Below are 20,504 nucleotides of genomic sequence, written 5' to 3' on the forward strand. Positions count from 1 at the left end.
GTTAAAGCCGACTGCCTTCAAAAGGGGAAGCATTGTGGGCAATCTTACCACGTGATTGAAATGTCAGACATTGTCAACGATATTTAAATTGGTTCAGAATCTGACAGCCCCGAGCGTATGATCGTTGTACTGCATCTCATTCAGGCCGTGGCATGCTATCAGCCAGCAGCAAAAAGCCGATCCATGAGCTGCACCGCGCAAAGGGAATGGCACGAAATTCCCCGTATCTCCTCATGATATGCTGGCAAACTACCAGCCATGCCGATATCTTTGTTAAATGGTAGTTGTATATAGATACCAAGGTACATAGGTAGACGATTACCATCAATGTTGGATGTCTTAAAGAAGCAGCTTCTTGCTCTTTATCCAAGGTAGTTGAACCCAGCGCACCAGATTCACACACGATTCAGTAGAATTCCATAAAGTTCCCCTGTTGCACACCAGCTCCAGACACAACATTCGACATAAATGAAGACCCTCCCTGCTCGTAAGCTCGAGGTGGCTGGGTAGTTGAAACGCGCATCCGATTGCCCTGGTTCACTTGATGAAGCGTTTTTATCGTCCCGCCGTAGTTTGACCCCTGTTGTCTCGCTAAGAGGGAATGGCCTGAGTTACGCGAAGGCTTGTGGCGGCGGTTGCTGAGTTCACCTTTCCCTTGCCTAGCAATACGATCACAACGTTATGTCTGTCGATGCGCCCAGTGACATACATGTTATGATCCCCGTCAGACTTGCCGAATTGATCACCATCCTCATCCCAGAACTCATCGACTACCATACAAACAGCATCGAACTCAAGTGATAGGGCGCAAACAAGGGCCACTGAAAAGTCCTCTCGGCCAGCAGGTCGCTGGTAGCTGCTCATCACGAGGAAGATGTGCCCTTTCTACTCGCATGTATGGAAAAGAAGAACCAGCTACGTTTTGGGACAACTCGGTATTGGTGCCAGAATTAAAAGGTGTCGTAGTGGAACCAGAGAAGCCTTAAGCCATTGATTGAAGATAGAATGTAAATCTATGGTCTCTTAGATAGAACAGAAAATTCTGGAGGGTTTCAGAGTCTGGGCTGGGAGCGATGGGTGTTGGGGGTCCAGTATGCTGTAGGCTCGCGGCAACGGCTGAGTACCATTTGTCGCCTACCCCCCGCTTCTTCCTTCAGCGGTGTGGGGTCGTCAGGCATCCAGGTCTTATCAAGGCGGCGTCATGATCGGCTTATAATATCCGAGCCTGATTCGGACCATGCATGGAATGTTGAAGGTGGTTATATGAACGGATCCATGCCTCCTTGACTCCGTTTATCGCGAAGGGAGGGAATAATTTGAAGCTGTTTGTCAGTCAAAACCCTCCCCATCTGCTGGAATAGCCTTGACCTTTTCGATTTTCTGGTGTTGGTGATAATTCTTTGTGGCTGCATATATTGTTTCTTGTCTGCAGGCCTTGACCCAATGAGAGAAGGCTTGAGGCCATCCCTGCTAACCAGGATCAGGCAGCGTAAGCAGTAGGCAGCCTGCCAGCACATTTCTCCCATCCATTTTTTATGGCTGTCATAATTGTAAAGCGTTAACCTGGTAATTCAAGAATAGGTGATAACAGTTTAATGAAAGAATTGGCATTTCTTCTCTGTTTTTGTAGCGTAGGAGGGACCTACAAAACCATAGTTCCCTTTTGCGTGCATCAAATTCTCTATAAGGGTGTTCTACCGACCACGCAGCTGGCGCACATCGAGCTTGGTTTTGGCCAATCATATCTTTTTTTTCCCTGCCGCTGTGCTGGGGGGTTGAAAATCAGGCTGATAGGCTTAACTGGTTGTTGCGGTCAGTCTCATCAAACTTTTCTTCTCTGATGTCAAACCACGGTTCTAGTTCTTTATCCTTCGTCCATCACCTCCGACGTCGCCTATTAATACAGGACGAATTATCCGTGATCAGTGATGTCCGGACCATCGCAATTGCACCAGGGTGGTTCGGAATTTCCGAGCACAGTCACCGGGCATAATGTCGACTTGGGGAATAAGTCATTGACCCGCAGAGACACAGCTCAAACAATAAATAACCACAATTACTATGGATATTCCACAGACCCGCTGCGAGACCAAGCGCATGAGAATCGTGGAGAGAAGCGAAAGTGCACCGACGACCAAGGTTTGTTTTCATTACTTCCACTGGGGAGCCTTCGGCACCATGAGTCTAGACTAAACTATTGTCGACAATCAGAACAAGGTAGCCACAGTCATCCACCACTTGAAACTCTACTTCAATCGTTAAGTTTCAAGCAAATCGATGCTCGACATGAAAATATCAAGAAAGCTCATAGAAAAACATGCAAATGGATCATCAAGAGAGCGGAGTATCTCGACTGGCTGAATCCCAATAAGGTCGACGAACATCATGGCTTCTTGTGGATCAAGGGAAAGCCCGGGGCAGGAAAGTCCACTTTGATGAAATTCCTTCTGAGTAATTCCCGCAGAACAATGAAGAACAAAATCATCATCTCTTTCTTCTTCAATGCACGAGGAGAACAGTTGGAGAAGTCCACCACTGGCATGTACAGGTCACTGTTACTACAGATGCTGCAACAACTTCCCAGGCTCCATAATGTGCTCGAACCTGGGCTGATCCTAGGGATCAGCGAGAATCACGACTGGGGCGTTGAGGCACTAAAAACACTTTTCGAGCAAACTGTGGAAGGCCTTGGGGATTCTACTGTAGTTGCCTTTATTGACGCCTTGGATGAATGCGACGAGTCCGAAATTCGCTCTATGGTGTCATCATTCAAGAGTCTGGGAGACGTGAGCGCTGCCGAAGGAGTCAGTTTCCAGGTTTGCTTTGCGAGTAGACACTATCCTCACATTACCATGCCAAAGAAGATTGAGATAGTTCTGGAAGGGCAAGAGGGACATGAGCAAGACATCATTTCTTACCTTGACAGCGAGTTGGAGATTGGTGAAAGCAAGCTCGCGTATGAGATTCGTACCCAAATTAAAGAAAAGGCGTCGGGTGTCTTCATGTGGGTTGTTCTTGTGTCTGACATTCTGCAAAGGATGTTTGATAAAGGGCGCATACATGACTTGAAGCAGGCCCTTCGGGAGATCCCAGAAGACCTGCACAAACTTTTCCGAAATATCCTTACTCGAGATGATACCAACAAGGATGAAATGATTTTGTGCATGCAATGGGTTCTCTTCGCACGAAATCCACTAAAGCCGGAGCAGCTTTATTTTGCGATCCGCACACACACAGAGTGCACCACTTGCAAGTGGGACCGAGACGAAATCACTGAAGCCACCATTCGTAACTTCATTCTCAATTCCTCAAAAGGTCTTGCTGAAGTCATTCGGACAAAAAAGGATCCAACAGTCCAATTCATTCACGAGTCAGTCAGAGATTTTCTCCTCAAAGACGGAGGCCTCAGAGTCATCCTGGATACGAGCGGAGATATTGGTGCAGAGAGCCATGACCAGTTAAAGAGGTGCTGCTATAAGTATGCGCAATCATATACGGAAGAGAATGGCTTACCAGAAAGCGACTCTAAGCAGCACCTCTCCGAAGCTTGTGTTGCGGCAGACTTTGAGTTTCCTTTTCTGAGGTATGCCGTGCAGAATGTTCTTTATCACGCGGATGCAGCAGAAGAGGGAGACATCAGTCAGACTGAATTTTTGAAAACCTTCCAACTTGCAGAATGGATTCAACACAATAACGTCTTCCAGGACAAAGATGTACGTCGACATACAGCTGGTGCTAGTCTTTTATACCTCCTCGCTGAGCATGGCTTTGGGAGGCTCATCGAGAGCCACCGAGCAAGCCAGTCCTGCTTTGATATTGAAGGCGAGCGCTATGGCGCCCCTGTCCTTGCAGCAATGGTTATGGGTAGCCGACCAACAGTATGGAGGCTACTCAAAAGGGAGACACGCGACGAACCTACGACATCAAATTTACACACCTTATTCCATGAGTACGACGTGACAAAAATAGGAAAGCACAGCATTGGGCGCAATTTCACATTTAACCCGAAACGGGGTCTTCTTTACTATGTTTTGCAGAATGACGACCTCATTGTGGCCTCGTTTGCTATCGCTTCCCGCAATGCCTACACATGGCCAGAGCTGCAAGCCCCCGGTAGCGAGACACTATTTTCAGTGGCAATTCAGCACTGCCATGATGTCTTAGCTACTTTTCGATTTCTGCTCGAGAACGGGGCCGACATTGAAGCTATAGATAAGCGCAAGCGGACGCCGCTTGCTTTTGCCGCTGCAAATGGAAATGCGGCTGCTGTAGCTTTTCTACTCGAAAAAGGCGCTAATGTCCACCATACTTGCAACCACGATATGACAACACTTATGTATGCTGCAGCTGGGGGTAGTGAAGAATGCATGCGGTTGCTCATCTCCGGGGGAGCCAGTGTAGCTGCGACAGACAAACAGGGACAGACAGCGCTTTTCTGGGCCGTGTGCAGCGAAAACGAGTCCGAAGCCAAGGTGCATTTATTGATTGGCCATGGGGTCGATGTTGCCGCAACTGACAACAATGGTTGCACAGCACTGGCGTGGTCATTGAAGGCAGGTAAGGCTAAGGAATCAACTGTACAGATACTGCTTGGTCATAGCGACATAGTCGACAAACCTGATCACGTTGGAAGAACACCATTGATGTTTGCGCTGAATAGCAACCTTTCGATCATGAAGCAGCTCATAGAATGGGGTGCTCACGTCAACTCGATCGATAATCAAGGACAGAGCGCCCTGTTCCTGGCCATCAAGTTGAAGGCAGAGAGTCACGCACGCCTTTTAATAGATAGCGGCGCCTGTACTGATGTCTATGACACGCAAAGTCACCGCACAGCTCTGTCATACGCTGTTACCTTGGAGTATTCTGACATAGTCGTTGCCCCACGAGGCCATTCACCTATGGAGTTATTTTATCATGGTGTCAACTTGCCTCCAAGCATAGCAGAAGCTCTTCTGATCCGGGGTGCGGCGGTTGGTACACCTGATCTGAGCGGCAGGACGCCATTATCATATGCAGCAAGTACCATAGACGGTGCCGACTTGACCGCGCTATTGCTTTCCTATGGGGCAGATGTTGATAGGGCAGACAACAATGGTAGGACACCACTCTCACATGCGGCAGAATGCAATGCTCAAGCTTGTGAGCTACTGCTTAGTCGTGGGGCAGATGTTAATAGGGCAGATAACAATGGTAGGACGCCACTCTCACATACGGCAGAACATAATGCTCGAGTTTGTAAGCTACTGCTTAGTTATGGGGCAGATGTTGATAGGGCAGACAACAATGGTAGGACGCCACTCTCACATGCGGCAGAATATAATGCTCGAGCTTGTGAGCTACTGCTTGGTCGTGGGGCAGATGTTGATAGAGCAGACAATTGTGGTATCACACCGCTATCATATGCTGCTCGATTTCATAGTAGTTTCTCTAGTTTGTATTGCATCCAACTACTTCTGGATCGAGGAGCAAGTCCTGATAAAGTCGATGAGGCTGGGAAGACCGCTCTTTCACATATCAGGGATCAACAGATTGGGGACCTACTATCGAATTAAGTATGATTAGATTTTAATGATAAATGATCGTTTTCTTGAGACGTTATGTTGTTGCGCGCAAATCTTCCATTTATGGCCATCACGAAGCCTGCATAGGCCGAGTTTGCCAATGCTTAAGCACAGCCTAATAACAGCCAACTTTCAACTGGCAGTTCACCACTATGGATGCCGCAGCCATAAGAAATGCCGATAAAACGCTGTCCCAGTGATACGTCGTCCCACTTCTGCATGTGCTGCGCAATACTCGGTGGCTAAAGTATATTCAAAAGGCCTTCCAAATTTGAACTAGAATGCATCTGTCCCCACATATCACACCACATGGACAACGCGGATGAAGACCTGGGACAGGATGTTATGCAGTTGGTTGTGGCTTTTCAAGGGTAAAACAACATCGGGGCTAGACTCAGCCAATGAAATGGGAAAGATCCCTGTGTCCTGCAGATAAGTTCTACAATGAGAGCGAGCCGGTATCCCCGCCATGCATTCCTCATCACCTGCGTTGGACTTATGGCCAGCGAGGAGCTATGGGACCTCCCCACACATGACCAGCTGTTGGTCCTTGGGCATCGTGGTTGGTGATTCGCTGATCCAGTACATAGGCCCAAGACTCTGAGCTATTTTATTCCTCTCATTCCCCTCTTTTCACCATGCCTACGCAAGTCCGATTCAATATGTCCTGGAATCGTTACGGTCTTGGTCAAGCTAACATCTTCTATGATGAAACACATCCGCTGCTATCGAGCTTTGTGCTACCACCGCATGTGGAAGAGGTTAAAAGATGTTTGACGGACTTTTCTTGCCTCGTCAATGAGAAGAAGGATTCTTTTTCCAAAATCTCTAAATATATGGCAGAGTATGTAGAACAGGGCCCGAATTCAGATCCAACTTGTAAAGCGGCAGAGATGATTCAACACGAAGTGCTCAGCAAAGTCGGTGGGGGCTATGACGAAACCGTCTGGCGAGAAATATTCGAAAAGCGCTTCTTCGATCAGCTTACCGACTCTCTGTCTGCATCTAAGGAAGATTCAAGACGGTGGGTTATCTGCTAAATTATGTACATCAATGCAGCTTACAGAATTTCCCAGAGTATCACGAAACAAGTACTACTATGACCAGGTTATACGGTAAGCCTAACACCAAGTCTTGTCAACGCGTGTATTTAACCAAGACGAACAGGAGCAATGATCAGATTTGGACCTTATTTGAACCCGATAAAAATGCAACAACCACGCGATTAAGGCCAGTGAAGAGCCCGAAACCCGATCAAGTCTTTTTCTTGCCGATTTACCACCATCATAATAACACTGGACTCCCGAAAGTGGTAGATCCAAAAGCCCGGCAATGGAACCACGGTGGGGACTCCCAAGCTATGGAGCCTTTCACCTGGTGGACACTTCAAAGACTTAACAAAGTTGGCCTTGAACCGTCTCCTTTCCGTATCTTTGATAAGTCTCCATTGGGGGCCAACCTTCGGTGCTATCCTTGGCTTATAGTAGAGCATAAGAGAGAAAAGGATCAGAATGAGGCGCTCGAACGCGTTGTCATCTGCCAGGCCGCCAACGCCGCGGCTTGTGCGATTAGCCTGGTCCAGCAGACAGCTCAATATGCTGTCAGACTTCCTAAACATGCACACATCCCTCCAATTCCTGCGATTACTACTGTTGGGTCTTTTATTACAGTGTGGCTTATGTATTTTGCCGAGGATTTTGATGCGCCATGTAGTCGAAGGGATACAGACGAGGTATTAACAAGAAGGCGGAAAGAAGGCTATGTACGTATTGCTATTATTGACCCATACACCATCAAGGCTTATACTGATGTCGATAGGTCATGCGAGCGATCTGGAAAGGCGACGTCAAAAACCTCACAGACATTATGGCGTTTCAGATGATCCTTGATAATGCACATACGTGGGCAACCCGAGTCTTCAAGCCTACAATCGCCTCGTATATCGAACAGTGGAAACATATACACAGCGAACAAAAGCCTGGTACGATGACGGACCTACTACAAACGTCTGAGTCACATGCACTTCGTGAGAAGAAAATTGAACAGCGAAGACTGGTCGTGCCTCTAGTTCGAGATCTCCTAGACGCCCATACTGGAATGGAATTGGACGACATGGCATATAAAAAGGTCACACCCCTGTTCCTTGGTATGCTTATGCATCAGATATGTTCCATGGAGAGAAATTCGATTTCTAGTCAAATTGAGAAAGCAGTAACGGAAAGGTTGCAGGTCATTGTTGCCGATGGCCCCACGCTTACGACCAAAGTTGAAGCCGTTCACCGAGTCCAGGCAACAGCAAAATTGCCGATCCGAGGTCATCGCGATGAGACAGCACAAACTGCAAGCTCAACACAAGAATCCGAAATGGAAGAGGTGCATGACGACGATCCACATGATTTTGACTATAACCATATGAACTCTGAATCACGATCGAGATCCCCTTCAGACGCCCATTTATATGATGGCGATACTCGGTCCGAGGTTGCTGTTTCCGTGGCTTCTACCTCAGCCTTTTCATTAAGATCCTTTTCCGAGGAGACGACGGTCTTGTGGAAACATCCGAGCGATCCTGAAACACCAAAGGCTGGAATAAGTAGCAAGAAGGGATCTGAAAGGCCTGACCTTCTTGATCGACAGTCTTCGCAGCTATCGGAGGGCTCTGACGACGAGACCCCGAAGCCAAGCACGGCCGGTCGTAAGGTTGATTTCAGTTTTTCATCTCAAATTTCAGGTTCTCCTCTTGAGCGGCTAGGAGGAAATTCACTAGATGGATCACCGGTATTCGCAGGTCGATCGCCACCCAGTCAAATGAAGTGGCCACGGGGACAAATGTTTGACCCGCCAAAGACTCAAAAGTCTCCCATGCATCGGAGTGGCATAAGCCCATCCCCTCTTGCAAACGCAAAGGCGGAAGAGTGCATTGACTTGACAAATGACAACCAAGCAGACCCCTCGAATACCGACGAGTGAAATACCAGGTGGTCCATCTTTATCCCAAAAGGGCTGAGGATATTTTAGCTCATTATACTTTCCTTTGTGGCAGCAGGCTTTCTTATAGCCCGGACTGACCTGAATCACCTATACATTCCTTCTACCTATGTACTCTCAGATATCAGACCTATGACTACTTCGACTTCACAATCAAGTTACAATTGAATTTGAATTAGACTGTTGAGGATCCATAATCTCTCAACGTTATATCGGAGTAATTGTAGTCCGACTATAGCTCCGTTCCGATCAGTCGCTTCTGATATCCGACAGTGATCGGATATATAAGGATGCCCCTTGGTCGATTAGTCAGTATTGCACAGGCTTCCTAATCCCTAAAGCGGTGTCAGATATGTTACCTCTTATCTAAATCCACTATTCCTGCGAGATCGGGATTGACAATAATCGGCATGATGGACTTCAACGTTACTGACTCGGATACCATTACATAACGTGGGACTGTTGTTGTACACTAAGCGGTATTCTATGTAGCGTAGAAGTTGAAATCATAATTAAATATCGACTCAACTCTTGCTGTCCTCGGAATTTCTGCAACGATATTTATCTCTACGTATTTATCTTCCTTCAAGGCCAGACTGGCAACCAGACAGGAACCATGAGCGCCGCCGATTCTCTTCTCAACACGATCCGAGACGCACCGCTGGGACAAATTCTCAGATTCGCTACCAATAATCGCCTCTTCAAATATCCAGATGAATATCCAGAGTTTGAACTACCTGCTGCCTGGAATGACATACTCAATAGTGCCGATGTCAGAACAGTATGCCATACTGGAACAGACACCCCCTCGACCATCGTTAATCCGATACCCGATCAGAATATCATGGAAGGCCAAGATCTCGAGAGCAAAGTCTTAGACGCTGACGGGCCTGCTGACACCACGCCCAATGTTACTGAGAACGGGATCATTCTAGTTGACTGGTACTCTGACCAAGACCCCGAAAACCCGCAGAACTGGTCGAGCCTACGTCGTGCCCTTGTTGGCTTGATCATATGCTTCTACACGTTCGTTGTATATCTCAGTTCGGCGATATACTCACCCTCTGTCGAGGGTGTTATGGAGAAGTTTGGAGTCAGCAACCTTGAGGCAACACTCGGTCTGGCTATGTACGTTCTAGGATACGGTATAGGTCCGTTGCTGTTCTCTCCCCTCGGAGAAATCCCTCGTATCGGTCGCAATCCCGTCTACATTATCACCTTCGGTATCTTCGTTGTCATTTCGATTCCAACCGCCTTGGTCGATTCGTTTGCAGGACTCATCGTCCTACGATTTCTGCAGGGGTTCTTTGGATCTCCATGTTTAGCCTCGGGTGGTGCGTCTTTGGGTGATATGTACGGGATGATACATATGCCCCTCGCTATGATTGCTTGGGTTGGTGCTATGTCGTGTGGTCGTAAGTGTTTCGTCAAGTTTGGCTTTCTTGGCGATATACTAATTGCTCCGAAGCATCCCTTGGACCTTTGATTAGTGCATATGCCGTTACAGCAAAAGGGTGGCGTTGGTCCTTATACGAGTCGATTTGGGTCTCAGCGCCAGTACTCATCGCTCTGTTCATCTTCATGCCAGAAACTAGCGCGCCTAACATTCTCCTTCGCCGCGCTGAGAGATTGCGCCGATTGACTGGTAGTCAGAAGCTTCAATCCCAAAGTGAGATCGATCAGGCACATCTTACAATCTCGGGTATAGCCGTAGAGGCCTTGATCAAGCCCCTAGAGATCACCGTCAAAGATCCAGCAGTTTTATTTGTACAAATATACTCGGCTATCCTCTACGCCATATACTACTCTTGTAAGTTGTATGTGCCTCTATTCTCCATTCAAATCTGACCATATAGACTTCGAGGTTTTCCCACTAGTCTTTCCCGTTTATTATGGCATGACTCTTGGAGAAGTTGGTCTTGTCTTCATTTGTATCGCCGTTGGATGCATCTTGGCTATCATTCTCTATGGCCTATATCTATATTACGTGCTCATACCACGAATGAAGAAGTCTGGCATCGCTCAACAAGAAGAAGTTCTCACGCCTGGGCTTGCTGCCTGCTTCGGCCCGACTGTTGGCCTGTTCATATTTGCATGGACGGCTAGGGCGTCAATACACTGGATCGTACCAGTCATCGGAGTAACGATCTATGCTGGCTCAATCTTCACAGTGCTGCAAGTAGTGTTTCTTTATGTCCCCATGACCTACCCTCAATATTCTGCTTCTTTATTCGCCGCGAACGACTTCTTTAGAAGTGCCTTAGCCAGTGGCAGTATTCTCTTTGCTCATCCGCTCTACAAGAATCTTGGATTTGCAAAAGGCACAAGCCTTCTGGGAGGTCTGAGCGTCATTGGCATCTTTGGCATGTGGATCTTGTTCTTCTATGGTGCGAAGCTACGAGCCCTCAGCAAGTTCGCTACCTGATCTTAAGTTGAAATGGCCTTCCTCTACGATATCAACAAATCAAGATAGGCAGATGGTGTCTGGATTCTGGCAAGGTACGACTCACTTATATATATCAGACTCTTACTGAGAGTCTAGTCGCCTGGACTTCTGGGAAGAGAAAGAGCTGTTCTAGAAAGTGTGAAAAGTAATGTTGCATTTTATTCTTAGATCTATAGATACTTGGACAAAAACTTCTCCTCTCTAATACCTTCAATTAATATTATATATGCTTTAGCAATGAGTTCTTACTGCGGAGTGAAGCTCTTGACCATAGGTCCCAACTGCAAAAAACACATCTAGCTAGCAACTTTGATATTATACCACAATGACTGACCAAATTCTACAGCATAAAGCCAACTGGCTTAGCAGTAATGTCTAGAATATTCCAGCAAATTAATACCGCATAGTCAGCCGTGTTTCAGTAACCTCCCCAGGTTTCTTGTGGCTGAGAGTCCCCTGAATAAGATCTGTTACTTCGAGTGGTGCAGATGGTACCTGGCTTTTCGATATTACTCTTGGCCTCGAGGCAAGTATGGGATGTCATCTCCGCATCATGATAAGACTTCACAAAAAGAAACACTTTATTAGTCATGGAAATTATCCAAAAGTTCGATTGCGAATATGATAGACTAATCTATTTGAGATACTGATGACTATTCAGGCATTTGTTGTTGCTTGATGAATTGGCTTAGTTGAATGCCTTGGTTCCTGAAACTTCCTTATCTCCAAACCAAGACCAGATATCGTGGAGCAGCAGATCAGGGACCTCGTAAGCAGCGAAATGGCCTCCATGGTCATGTACAGTTCTCTTTCTAACATTTCCTCCCCGCTTTGCCCAGTCCAGTGGCATACGGTATGTCAAGTCGTAAGGGAATTGACTGATAGCAACTGGGACCTCAACCAGGGGCAGGGTACCAAAGTCTAGTGTTTCAAAACCCCCATCATTTTGAACTTCCTTATAGAACCGCATGCCCCCGTATGGACCTTGGATCCAATACATCATGGACCAAGTAATGATCTCCTCGGGAGTCCATGCCATGATGGCCGGGTCAATGACCCTACTCATGATCGAATACATCCACATGGCGTTTCCAAGTGGTGAGTCCGTCATACCATATGCGAGGGTGAGAGGCTCCGTGGACATGATGAGTCGGTATCCAGATCCTTGGTTCTCATAGTTCTCTATAATCTTGATGTACGCAACTTCATCAGGCGTGGCTTCGCCCTGTGCCAGTCGGCGAAGGTCGTTATTGCTCGGCTGGATAATCCAGAAATTGCTGAGTGCCGAGATCACGTTCTTTGGAAAATGGTGGGCCTGGTAGCGGAGGATAACGCCACCAAAATCTCCTCCTTGAATGACATATCTGGAGTAGCCAAGCTGAAGCATCAGTTCATTGAATGCAAAAGCAGCCGCTGCGGGACCAAAGCCCGGCTTTGTCGGTGCGGGAGAGAATCCAAAGCCTGGGATCGAAGGCGCAACGACATGAAATGCTGGTACAGATGCATTTGGTGGGTTTGTCAGATCTCCGATAATGTTACCGACTTCAAGGAAGGACCCTGGCCATCCGTGAATGAACAGCAATGGTATGGCATCAGGCCTAGTTGAGCGGTGATGGACGAAATGTAGCGGTACAGATTGAGTGACGTTGTCGATCTCAGGCTCAACAATGGTCGTAAACTGTTTGAGTCTTTGCAAAGTATCAGTGATCAGTGCTAAAATATCTGTTGGTATGATCCTCACCTCTTGTTGACAGAAGCTTCCGTCGCATTCCAATCATACCCATTCACCCAGAAATCACGAACGCTTGTGAAGTTCTCAACACCAGGGCCATCGCTTGACACATTTATGAACAATGGTGACCTTGTATGAGCAACCCGCTGACGGGTTTCCTCAATGAAGTCTCGTTCAATATGAATCTGGAATGGCTTAGGACTCGTGGCAAAGGTAGCATTGACATTTGGCAGCGAGAACGGCTCTGAAGCAGCACAAAGGAGAGGGCCGACGGAAAGGATAAATACGCAAAGGCACCGCATGATGACTTGTGATGAAATACAGATTGAATGGGCGCTTAACTTAATTTTGAGATAATACATTCTTATACATCCATTCTATGATGATTTTACCCTCTCAGATACTCGCTCACCGTCCTTTCTGATTTATAAGCACCTTACATCTTTAACGAGTGTTCTAAAGCTTTGATGATTTTCCTTTATGTTGACAGGGCACCAAGAAAGTTGATTGAGTAATCCTGGCGACGTCATGGGCGTTGAGTAATCCATATGAGTAATCAGCGCCCTTCTGCCGACAAGACAAACCATGTTGAAAGGTAGTACGTTAGAGCTCTTCTCTCCATCTTTGGTAACTCAGAAGATGATCTTTTTCTCAAGATTTTGTAAGCGACTTTTTAGTATCAAACTTTCTCATTCAAAGGCTGCCGAGGTTCCCGGCGCTGTATCCGAAGCCGTTCGGATATATATCACGTTGTTGCACCCAACAACTGTTCATAGATTACTCAATTGCCAGACCAAGTGCGTCGTATATATCAAACTAGAAACACAGCCCAGCGCAAATCGTGTAAGATTTATACACAAGATCGTAAAAATGTCTGCTAAGTCTAACAGTTCTCCTTGCCAGTACCATTTGACTTCAACACGCTTTTCCAGCAGAAATCGATCTGCATGGAAGGAATGGCAAAACAATAAAGTCTCCAACTGATTCCTAGGACTGTATCCGAACGATCACGGATATTAGGCACCCGGACCATTTGTAATCCTGGAGTCGCTGGTGGAAACTTTGTAAACATCCACGTTATCATCAGCCCCATTCAATATGGTACCCTACAGCGGTCTTGGCCATAAATAGGCCTTACCATAGTCCTATCAATTTTCTATTATTTATCAACTTACCCAAACATATGCTGAGGCATATATCTTTCATCGACCACAGTCATGGCTACCGTTCAGTTTGGCATTTTGGCCTTTGCCTATCAAGTAATTGATGCCAGCGGGCCCATGGACCTCCTCAACTCGGCCAACAAGACGGCATTTCGCATTAATCGAGAGTACGGCCCCGTTAGCGATGAACTCATCTCACAGGCGCCGCAATTCACATTCCACCATATTGGCGTTACAAGAGACCCCGTTAAGCTCGGCACCGGCCAGATGACTATCATCCCTACAGCCACTGTAGATGACTGTCCTGAGCTTGACATCTTGCTTGTTCCAGGACCCTACCTCGGGAACTTCGATTTGCACCCGAAGCATGCCGGCTTTATCCGAAAACATGTCGCTGCCGGGAAGTTGCTGTTTACAAGCTGCACTGGGGCAAGTCTTGTCGCATCGACTGGGGTTTTAAACGGGAAGACAGCTACTGTCAACAATATCGAATTTGATTGGGTCCGCAATCGCTGGCCTCAGGTCAATTGGACAAGGGAGAAGAAATGGATCATTGATGGGAACATCTGGACGGGATCTGGTGCTGTTGCCGCCATGGATATGGTGGCCTATTGGCTCAAAGAGAATTATGGTCTGCCTGTACTTGTTCAGGCTGCCTCAACACTGGACTATGAGCCTCGGGACGCGGATGGCCTCTTCAATGTTTTGCCTCAAAGATATGATTCGAAGGGAGAAAAGATATCTACTCACGTATTTAAGTATTACGATTCTTAGGTAGCATGACTATCACCGTAGAGAAAGCACCAGGTTACGATAGAGTACCCTACGCGGAGTTCTTACGGAGGAGTTAATAATAAACCCGCTTTGCTACCTCATAAATCTCCGATGTCACCATCATTTCCGCTTAATTGTTCCGTCTCGGGCCGCTTCCCCTCCCACCTATAGGTCGTCACCGCTTACGTTCCCCGCTTATACATCGATCTGTGATATCTTGTAATTGGTATATCAGAATGCGGAGGCATGCCGCAAGTGACGGGAAGAGGTGGGTTTGGGGTCTCTGCCTTCAGTTTGCAGCTGCTTATGCTCGCTTACACGGCATTCAACCCCAGATTTTCTCTATCATCCGAAGATGGTCTTGGCAAATGGGAAAGTTGCCCTCGTACCAGCTTCCCTCTTTGTCGTCAAACAGTGATTGCTTACAAACACAACGTTGTAATTTCATAGCTATCGCAGCATAGACCCAACCCTATGTAGTCATTCCTGAACCAGCATGGGGGCGTAACCAGTGCCGGTTTCCGTTCACCATTCAACACTCTCACTAATGAGGAGCCAATTAGAGTTATGGGAACAGGAACCTCAATGAGCCGCGCGTTCAGCCCATCGTATGCTAGCATTTGGATCAATAACGAGTACGATGGCAGACGACAACTGCTCCTGACACCTCTGATGGTTGCCGAGTCCGCAGACCCCCAGTCTCAATGCATTCATGCATGGCCACACAGACATACGCACGGTGCTTTGTCAGTTGTAAGTCCTACAGCGATATTCGCCTGAGAAGCCTGCTAGGGGCCTCGCCTCCTCTCTTAGGTATGACTTCATGCTACGAGTTTTTGTGACTGAACGGTGGCTCGGATGTAAGACTTTCCGCTTATGACTACGTTCCTTCGTAGTTGTGTTGGTTTCGGTGCAGCATAGTCTCCGTTGAGCCCTCTGTGGCCTATTGTTGGAAAGATTGGCGTATGTGATGGAACTTCACAGGTATATAAAGGCTCGCGGCTCCCTGGCCTTATCATGACCCTCAACACTTCACAATCTTATTCATACAGACTCATACATTACATCCACAAAAGCTCATCAATCAAGCAATCTTATCTCAACATGCAGTTTGTTAGCCTTCTTTCAGTTGCCACCTTTGCCACCATGGCCATGGCTGCGTCTGTCCAGGTCAACTTGTTAGTTTGCCTACACTAAGTACAACGTGTCTCCTGACCTAACTAAAGCGTAGCTACTCTGATACTGGCTGCCAGAACTTCATTGGCTCCCGCTTCATCGACTTTGACCCTAACCAGGGCGGTACATTCCATAGCGGTGGTCCCTCAGGATCTCGTGGTGGTCTGTTCGTCAACTCCAACGGAGACAACCTCGCTTGTGAGTTTCTCACCTTCCATCTTTTTTGTCGCATATTCTGACTCTGAAACCTGCAGTCCGTGGGTTCAGCAACCACCCAGATGGCAGTAGTCCTTTCACGGGCAATGTCGTTGATGGCGAATGCATTGGTACCCTCAATGGCGTTGTTGCCGTTTTCATCGTCTAGTGACATACGCTTCATGAAGCTTGCTCATGATATCATCCTAAGAAGGTTACATGAGCTACAGACAAGATCCAGGTGGGGGATATGGGGGTGAAATGGCATATTCAACATATGGGTCATTTTAAACTAGTTACAGTCATTGCACTCTATTCATTCGTTGATCAAATTCCGTCTCCTGACTCCCAAGCCCGCCTCTCTACGGCCAATTCCTCGCTATAATCACCAAACTCGCTGAACACGTCTGACATCATTCCGTTATGTCTCCTTGGCCACCGAAAGCTTTCAAACATGCTCTTAGTGTAGTCCCAATACTCAGGATAATATCCTGCTGTTTCCCAGTCTATAATTCCACTTAACCGCCATCCTCTAACTTCAGCAGAATTGCTAATTCGTTCCACCATAATGTTGCGAGGGTTGAGGTCTCCGTGGGTAAAACAAATCTTGTGTCCACGCCGGCTGGGCTCGTCTGAGAAGCGTAGACTTTGGCTAAACGACGCTTCGTCTGGAAAGGGTCCGATGGGAGACCAATCTCGAATTCGCGGATCGCGGCAGGCCTCACCCAAGGTATTGCAGATAGCCATATCATGATTGGCCGGTTTGGGAATTTCCCGCATTTGTGATACACAATCCTTGAGCTGGATGGAGAGGTTGGCGTAGTCTTGGTCAGAAAGCGCATCCCGACATATCGCCAATGATGTGCCTGGAACCCTACTCATGAGCAGATAACTCAAATCATCCTCGTCATTGGTCTGAGACACTATATCAAAGACTCGTGGCACAGTAATGCTTGTCTTTTCTTCCAAGACCTTGAGGGCATTATACTCGTTCCTCAGGGTATCCGGGTTGGAGTTACACTTGAGGTATAGTCCAAAAGGTACCCTCTGAACCTGCGCATCCCCGTCTTTTCCGTAGAAGCTGCTTCCCAGTTTTCTCAACAGATCGTATGCCGCGATACGAACTTTGGATGGAAGGAACCGCCACAACAGCATTATTGGGCGTACGAACGTGTGTCCCAGGCCAAGATTACTTGAACGCATGCGGACCGTGAACTGCTGCTGGGGGGCATGTTTGGTGGTTTTCGGCTCAGAGAACAGACCAGGGGCGATGGTACTTGCAAGATTCACTAGCTGGATACTTCTAGAGAAACGGGCGTGTGAACCAATTAGCCGTGCATCGAGCTTCTCGATTCCCTGGCGTGAATGGTCACCCAACAAAGCAATAGGGCCATTCACATCGATAGGTCGCTCATCATCAATACGAACATGTTCAACTCTGAACTAGACACGGTTATTTGGCCTGATATTCTTTTGTGGGCAATGCCTCTTACCTCGATCATGGAGGAAGGCAATCGTATTAATTTGACGAGTCCGCGCTGAAAGGAGTCGTGCACGCTTCTGCGGACGAGCCAGTGAGTATGATAAGGTGAATATATCTCGGCTCTGTCTATGAAGAAACGCCACCAATTGAAGTATTGGGTGCCAAAGAATGCTTCTAGGAGCTTCATGATACGTGGCTGGTCTTGACGTTAGACGTGAGGGTATATACAAACGACAGAAACTATATGCGGTTGAGTAAGTGAGAGGCGTTTTCTCAAGCGGAGAAAAAATACTAACCTGAGTCAATAACATAAATCCAGTCACCAACGAGAGAACCAGCATGTCCGTCACTTCTCAGCCTGCTCTGCAGGTACTCAGCAGCCGCCTGCGGTTGAACGGCCTCGAGAATGTAGGCGCGTAACAAAGCTGAAGCCGGATGCTTAAGTGAGATATGATCCACGAAGTCGAGTGCTTTGTGTACGTCTGGCGACGAAGGGCTCATGATTTTTGTACCCTTGGCTGTGATGAGGTTGAGAGATCAAAAAAGGTTTCAGCCCCCAGGCCATAGAGGTAAAGGACGCCAAGACAGCACGAACGGGCAAAGTACTCGTTGCGCTCACTGTTGCCTATTATGTTGCTTTTGGCTGAGATATCTGTATCATTGGCTGATATACAGTATCTTGTAGTGTTATAATGGGAGATACTGTTGGAGCTACTGATAGCGAATTGGTTGAGAGAAGAGGTTGTCTAGGGTGGATGTCGCGCGGTAAGAAAGATGCCATCATTGGATGGTTGTGCGTTAAAGTGGGCCACCCTCTTCCAGGCAGCATCAATCACCTACCTATAAACAACTGCCTCTCGTGACATTCACTTCATCAGCGACTTCATTATCGAGTCTCCTCTCTTCATTAACGCAATGGGCTCTCTTCCTCTCGCAAGCATCACAGTGCCGCCAGCCCAAGGCCAAAGGCACTCTCACACTGTCGTGTTCCTGCACGGTCGCGGCGATAACGCTGCCAACTTCTGTAGCTCGCTGCAATACTCGCGCGACTCCCAAGGCCGCACACTCGCCGACGCTTTCCCTTCTTTTCGATGGGTATTACCTCAAGCACCAAAGAGAAAATGCGCCAGCTCACCCGACGTATGGAACCAGTGGTTCGATGTCTGGAACGTGAGGGATTTGGCGGAAAATGAAGATCTCCAGGCAGAAGGGCTCAAAGAAGTCGTGCCCAAGATTCGCGATATTCTGGCCAAAGAAGCAAATGACTTGAACGGGAGATGGGATAAGGTCATTTTGATGGGCATCAGCATGGGCTCTGCGACAAGCGTGCACACTTTGTTCAATCTCGACATCCCGACCCCGGACAAAAAATTGGGCGCCTTTATTGGCTTCAGCGGTCGTTGTCCGTTTGCCGGGCGATCACTCGACGAGATGCGCAAGACACTTCAACTAGATTCCTCCCCGACGCACAGCGACGTTCTCAAGAACACGCCTATGCTCTTGGAACATTGCGTCGATGATCCGTTGGTGTTGGTGGATTGGGGCAGGAGGCAGTGTGAGATTCTGAAAGGTCTTGGAGCGAATGTGACTTGGAGGGAGTATGGGAGTGGAGGACACTGGTTCAATTCACCTGAGGGCATGGATGATGCGATAGAGTTTTTAAAAGCTGTTCTTTAGATGCTAGACGGGAGACTTGGTTGTATCTACCTTACGTCGTTACCCCAGCTCATTCACCAATCTCGTATCAGAACAGTTGATCCTCCTGTTGTTCTCAATCGAAGACGCAATGACTGAGTAATGTCGGGAATAAATAAAATATTTTTGTAACCGAGACTGACAAGTTTGTATCACAGAGGGGTGTGAAGTGAATGGTGAAATGGGCACTTTTGTTATCTGGGTCTGCTAGGCGCTGCATTGAGGTTTGCACAGCAGAATGGGGAGTTGCGCGTAGTAATCACTGGAGTCCAGTGCCGGTTGGTCCAAAACGCGCTACAGCCATTGGCAAGGGCGTGAGAAAGTGGGCGTTGGGCCATTTAGGGAGATTTCTGAGACTGAAATGTGACATTCTTTTGTTCCATTGCTAGCCTTTTATGACGTGTTAAAGGTCCAGACCCAGCCCTGATGGCCCATATGAAGTAAGTGGTGCTGGCGTTGAGGCTGAGTCTTTTTTTAGCTGGCAAACAAAAGTGTTTGGCGAGCTTTTGGTCGAGACCAAGGCATCAGCCGTGATTGAGATGACTGGGCTAGCCTGATGAATCTCGGAGAAAAGGGCAGTGCTTACCCGCTCTCCAGGCATAAAAATTAATTAAATGAGTTCACATGCCGTCAAGGCAACGCAATTCAAGGACCCCGAAAGCCCTTTTTCCCGAATTGAGTCCCATTGCGCGAGGGTGCTACGTAGCCCGGGGGAGGTAAGAAAACACCTAACTTCTGCATAAAGAGACAAAAGAATCACGGCATGCTCTGTGCCGTTTTAGTGGACCTCTTGGTCCAGAATTTTTGGCAGCTAGGTTCACTGTCAGAAGCTTTCTTGCTCCCTAAGAGTAGCGCAACTTGCTAGCGTAGGATGCCCCGTAATCCCCTGCAAGCTCAGCAGATCAGTTACGGGGTCCGCGCGCGATAATGTCTAGTCTGGGTTGATGCCGTCGGATAATCGGCAAGTAAGACCACATCATCCCGGACCTCTAATTGGCCAGGTCGTACCTTTTCAACATTGTCTGAACCCTCGAGCTAATGAAGCCTCCAGAATCGTACCCTGAGATTGCAGAATGGCTGAGCCTCACTCTTACGAGTTTTACGAGACAGCAGGGCTGAGTTTAATTCTTTAGAGGTTACGGGATGGAGAATGCCCAGCCATGAATTGCTACTTTGTGACGCAGCTCCGGGTGCCAGGGCTGACACAGGTGCCGTCCTTGGTCGACTTATAAGTACGATAGCCCTGACACTTAGCTTGTTGTTTATCCAGAATTAAGGCATAAACTCA

At 47.6% G+C, this 20,504-nt stretch overlaps 9 protein-coding genes across 9 annotated transcripts; 6 read left to right on the forward strand and 3 right to left on the reverse strand.

The window, feature by feature from the left end:
• Window positions 1-406: 406 nt before the first annotated feature.
• Window positions 407-864, reverse strand: FPRO_12114 (uncharacterized protein; the record flags this gene model as incomplete). The annotated part of the gene is made up of 2 exons (XM_031221661.1): window positions 407-659; window positions 710-864. 2 exons carry the CDS (start codon window positions 862-864, stop codon window positions 407-409), a joined length of 408 nt encoding a protein of 135 aa, XP_031087198.1.
• Window positions 865-1,928: 1,064 nt separating this feature from the next.
• On the forward strand, window positions 1,929-5,555 carry FPRO_12115 (uncharacterized protein; the record flags this gene model as incomplete). The annotated part of the gene is made up of 2 exons (XM_031221662.1): window positions 1,929-2,139; window positions 2,212-5,555. The coding sequence occupies 2 exons, from the start codon at window positions 1,929-1,931 to the stop codon at window positions 5,553-5,555; spliced, it is 3,555 nt and encodes a 1,184-aa protein (XP_031087199.1).
• A 647-nt stretch (window positions 5,556-6,202) lies between these two features.
• Window positions 6,203-8,534, forward strand: FPRO_12116 (uncharacterized protein; the record flags this gene model as incomplete). Its single annotated transcript, XM_031221663.1, has 4 exons — window positions 6,203-6,588; window positions 6,641-6,679; window positions 6,732-7,326; window positions 7,383-8,534. The coding sequence occupies 4 exons, from the start codon at window positions 6,203-6,205 to the stop codon at window positions 8,532-8,534; spliced, it is 2,172 nt and encodes a 723-aa protein (XP_031087200.1).
• A 634-nt stretch (window positions 8,535-9,168) lies between these two features.
• FPRO_12117 (uncharacterized protein) lies at window positions 9,169-10,977 on the forward strand (the record flags this gene model as incomplete). Its single annotated transcript, XM_031221664.1, has 3 exons — window positions 9,169-9,967; window positions 10,021-10,362; window positions 10,409-10,977. 3 exons carry the CDS (start codon window positions 9,169-9,171, stop codon window positions 10,975-10,977), a joined length of 1,710 nt encoding a protein of 569 aa, XP_031087201.1.
• A 709-nt stretch (window positions 10,978-11,686) lies between these two features.
• Window positions 11,687-13,032, reverse strand: FPRO_12118 (uncharacterized protein; the record flags this gene model as incomplete). Its single annotated transcript, XM_031221665.1, has 2 exons — window positions 11,687-12,686; window positions 12,740-13,032. The coding sequence occupies 2 exons, from the start codon at window positions 13,030-13,032 to the stop codon at window positions 11,687-11,689; spliced, it is 1,293 nt and encodes a 430-aa protein (XP_031087202.1).
• Window positions 13,033-13,947: 915 nt separating this feature from the next.
• On the forward strand, window positions 13,948-14,667 carry FPRO_12119 (uncharacterized protein; the record flags this gene model as incomplete). The annotated part of the gene is made up of 1 exon (XM_031221666.1): window positions 13,948-14,667. The coding sequence occupies one exon, from the start codon at window positions 13,948-13,950 to the stop codon at window positions 14,665-14,667; it is 720 nt and encodes a 239-aa protein (XP_031087203.1).
• A 1,146-nt stretch (window positions 14,668-15,813) lies between these two features.
• Window positions 15,814-16,207, forward strand: FPRO_12120 (uncharacterized protein; the record flags this gene model as incomplete). Its single annotated transcript, XM_031221667.1, has 3 exons — window positions 15,814-15,845; window positions 15,899-16,041; window positions 16,098-16,207. 3 exons carry the CDS (start codon window positions 15,814-15,816, stop codon window positions 16,205-16,207), a joined length of 285 nt encoding a protein of 94 aa, XP_031087204.1.
• Window positions 16,208-16,365: 158 nt separating this feature from the next.
• Window positions 16,366-18,022, reverse strand: FPRO_12121 (uncharacterized protein; the record flags this gene model as incomplete). Its single annotated transcript, XM_031221668.1, has 3 exons — window positions 16,366-17,481; window positions 17,532-17,722; window positions 17,818-18,022. 3 exons carry the CDS (start codon window positions 18,020-18,022, stop codon window positions 16,366-16,368), a joined length of 1,512 nt encoding a protein of 503 aa, XP_031087205.1.
• Window positions 18,023-18,436: 414 nt separating this feature from the next.
• FPRO_12122 (uncharacterized protein) lies at window positions 18,437-19,198 on the forward strand (the record flags this gene model as incomplete). The annotated part of the gene is made up of 1 exon (XM_031221670.1): window positions 18,437-19,198. The coding sequence occupies one exon, from the start codon at window positions 18,437-18,439 to the stop codon at window positions 19,196-19,198; it is 762 nt and encodes a 253-aa protein (XP_031087206.1).
• Window positions 19,199-20,504: the final 1,306 nt, after the last annotated feature.

Source organism: Fusarium proliferatum, assembly GCF_900067095.1.
Source record: "Fusarium proliferatum ET1 genome assembly, contig: FPRO_scaffold010, whole genome shotgun sequence".
Classification (NCBI taxonomy): Eukaryota; Fungi; Ascomycota; class Sordariomycetes; order Hypocreales; family Nectriaceae; genus Fusarium; species Fusarium proliferatum.